Source organism: Octodon degus, unplaced genomic scaffold, assembly GCF_000260255.1.
Source record: "Octodon degus isolate 3935 unplaced genomic scaffold, OctDeg1.0 scaffold00085, whole genome shotgun sequence".
In the NCBI taxonomy this organism is placed as follows: Eukaryota; Metazoa; Chordata; class Mammalia; order Rodentia; family Octodontidae; genus Octodon; species Octodon degus.
This window is the reverse complement of record NW_004524661.1, coordinates 11241236-11244716: the sequence shown is the minus strand read 5'-3', so window position 1 is coordinate 11244716 and position 3481 is coordinate 11241236. Positions and strand designations below refer to the sequence as shown.

Below are 3481 nucleotides of genomic sequence, written 5' to 3'. Positions count from 1 at the left end.
CGATTGGTTGTGGTTTTAGAAGAGCAAGGCCAAAGTTTGAACAGGTTAATCTGTTGGATTCTGAAGCAGTTCATCACATCATTCATGATTTTCAGGTATGTTTATTTATTATTATTATCTTAATGTATTTTAGTACAGGGTCTACGGGGTCTTGTTTCATAGATCGGACTTGTGATTCTGCTGTTTGCAGACCCTTGAGCACTAGTATTACAGGCATGTGCCACCATGTTTCAATCCCTATCTCAGGGTGCCTGCCCTAGGGGCGGGGCAGCACCAGCACAATTTATTTAATTTTATTATTTAATTTTTTTATGCTCTATTTTAATGTATGCATGAATTATCCTAAAAAATGGATGTGTTTTTAAAAACGAAGCTTACTCCCAAAAGAAGTCACTGCACTTTAAAGTTCTGACATTGAGCAGAAACAGTATGTAATGCATTTCTTTTAGACTGGCAGGGTATAAGTACTCCTTACAAACATTAGCTTGTGATATTGGTTGACAGAGTAACATGGAGCATTTTATAAAAAAAACTGGTTTATGGGGCCAGACAAATAGCTCAGCAGATTAAAGCGCCTGCAAGCAGGCGCAGGGACGGGGTTCAATCCCCAGGCCAACCTTTCGGGGCCCTGCCCCTGGAGCGTGCTGAGATGGCAATTGAGACTGCACCTGTAATCCCAGCACTTTGAAGGCTAAAATCAGGTGGATCACTACATCTGATCTAGTAGTGAGACCCTGATCACCCTGTAGACCCTTCCCTAAAAATACAAAAAACAAAAAAAAACCTGGTTTATGGATGGGGTGTGGTGGCACACACCTGTCGTGATCCTGTTGCTCAGAAGGCTGAGATAGGATTGCTGCAAGTTTGAGGCCAATCTGTGTTTCATAGTGACTTCAAGGTCAGCCTGAACTGTGTAACAAGACTGTCTCAAATTAAAAACAACAAGAACCCTTTGGTTTGTAGATTGTTTTCTAGCTCATATTTTCTGTGCAACTTTTGCCAAACTGCTAGAATTGGGTTTGAACCTGCAACCTTCTTAGCTTAGCCTCCTGGAGTCCTGGGCTTTTATATGGTGTGCTACCACACCCAGATTCTGTAAGTGACCACTCTGTGCTATATAGATTGGGAAATGAAACTTCTTTTGAACAGAAATAGTGATTTCTCCCCTTCTGATTTTTTTTTTTCTAGGAATATTAAATTACTTTTTCATCTTTAGGACTTACATATGTATTTTCGAGAACTTTGAACCTTGATGGGGAAGGAAAGCTGATAGAATTATACTAAAAATTACAGCTATACAAAATGGTGCCTGCCTGTAATGCCTATAATCTCAGCTGCTTGAGATGCTGAGGCAGGATTGCAAGTTCAAGGCCAGCCCAGGCAGCTTCGCTGTGCGCAAAGACTCTGGGTTCAGTTCTGGATATGGAGTATTCTTAGTAGAAAGAATGTTGATTTAAGGAACTTTTTATTTGACTTAATTTAGGAAAGCTGTGGTTCCTCTGTTTTATTATGTTTTGGGTTAAGAATACATCAATGTTTAACTTCCAGCCCCATGTCATAGTACATTGTGCAGCAGAGAGAAGACCGGATGTTGTAGAGAATCAGCCAGATGCTGCTTCTCAGCTTAATGTGGATGCTTCTGGGAATTTAGCAAAGGAAGCAGCTGCAGTTGGAGCATTTCTTATCTATATTAGCTCAGATTATGTGTTTGATGGAACAAATCCACTGAAGCAGTTCATCACATCATTCATGATTTTCAGCCCCATGTCATAGTACATTGTGCAGCAGAGAGAAGACCGGATGTTGTAGAGAATCAGCCAGATGCTGCTTCTCAGCTTAATGTGGATGCTTCTGGGAATTTAGCAAAGGAAGCAGCTGCAGTTGGAGCATTTCTTATCTACATTAGCTCAGATTATGTGTTTGATGGAACAAATCCACCTTATAGAGAGGAAGACATACCAGCCCCCCTAAATTTATATGGCAAAACAAAATTGGAAGGAGAAAAGGCTGTCTTGGAGAATAATTTAGGTAAGAAACAGCTCTTCGCCCTCTCCCCCTTTTGTTTTGAGGTGGGATCTTGTCTTGTTATGGAGTTCAGGCTGGTCATTTCTGTTTTTCCTGGTATTGGGTATATGTGCTGCCGAAGCAAGCACATTTTTCCTGGTACTGAGGATTGATTGATCAGGCTGATTTTAAATTCACTGTGTAGCCCAGGTAGGCCCCACACTCATGGTAGTCCTCCTGCCTCAGCCTCTTGAGTGCTGGGATTATAGGCATGTATCATCACGCTTGGCTTTCTAATTGTTTTTGAGAACTGGTTTTCGATTGTTTGTTTTTGGACTTCTTTTTTTTTTTTTTTTTCCATTTTATGTATTTGGTACAGGGTCTCACTACAGAGCTTGGACTCATCATAGTGATCCTCCTGTTTTCAGCCTCCCCAGCACTGGGATTATAGGCTTGTGCCACCACGCCTACACTCAGTTCACTAGTTTAGTGCACCCTGGGGGCAGGGTTGGCATGGCATTCAGAACCATGTTTGAATCCCTGATCCCTTAAACATACATCTTTTTAGATAGAAAACAAATCCTAAAGTACTAGCTTTATAATCTACTTTCAAAAAAATAGTGTAATATGATTTCTCATATTGAAGTATTCTGCTAGATTAAGGTATTCGCTTATGTTTTTTCATTTTTCCTGTATTTGTGTATAAGGATACCCCTGGAAAAAAATTTTTTAAAAGAACTGTAAAACTATAAAAGTGAAAGCCCTTCCAAAAAATTGTAATACTTTCTGAAATAGATTTCAAAAAAGAGAAGTCCTCTAAACTGTTGTCTTAAGGAGGTAAGCATAATGTCCCATAAACTCTGCTTTGCCCTATGTCTTTTATGTTTTTGTACCAGAAATCAAACTCGAGATCTTGTACTTGCCAGGCAGGCACTTGTGCCAGCGCTGAGCTATATCCCTGGCCCTACATCTTTACATTTTCTTATGTTTGGAGTTGGCTGGGAGATATCTTATTCCCACCAGCAGCAGCCTGGTATTAGATTCAATGCTGTCTGCACTGAAACTACAGGAAGACTATCCTGTCCCTATGAACCAGCCCCTAATTGAGTGTACCCTGATAGTGGACATTTGGTTTAAAAAATGTTTTTGTATTATAAGTTATCTGACAGAACTCATCCAAGAACACATCTAAACTATAGTCTTATCTTACTGTTTACTTATCCAGTAATTTAATCATAAAGGTTTGTTTACTTGCATTTAAGATGCCAGTTATCCAACGACTATTGTAACCCCTCAATACCAGCTAATCTAAATACCATAATATTCCTTCATCTTTGGTTCCAAGAGTGTAAACCAGAAGCTTAAGTACCATACAGTTAATATATGAGTGAGATAAGGACCAGCCAAATAGCTGAGCTGATTAAAGTGCTTGTAAACTGGCTCAGGAGCCAGAGGTTGATCCTGACACCCCCCCCCC

At 40.0% G+C, this 3481-nt stretch overlaps 1 protein-coding gene across 1 annotated transcript in view; it reads left to right on the top strand.

The window, feature by feature from the left end:
* LOC101580373 (methionine adenosyltransferase 2 subunit beta) overlaps positions 1-3481 on the top strand; it is a gene marked incomplete at its 3' end in the record, with an annotated part of 18698 nt that overhangs the window by 11490 nt on the left and 3727 nt on the right. The window contains exons 3-5 of the mRNA XM_023721785.1: positions 7-95; positions 1549-1685; positions 1898-2028. Coding sequence (XP_023577553.1) covers positions 7-95; positions 1549-1685; positions 1898-2028 — 357 coding nt within the window. The remainder of the gene's footprint in view (positions 1-6; positions 96-1548; positions 1686-1897; positions 2029-3481) is intronic.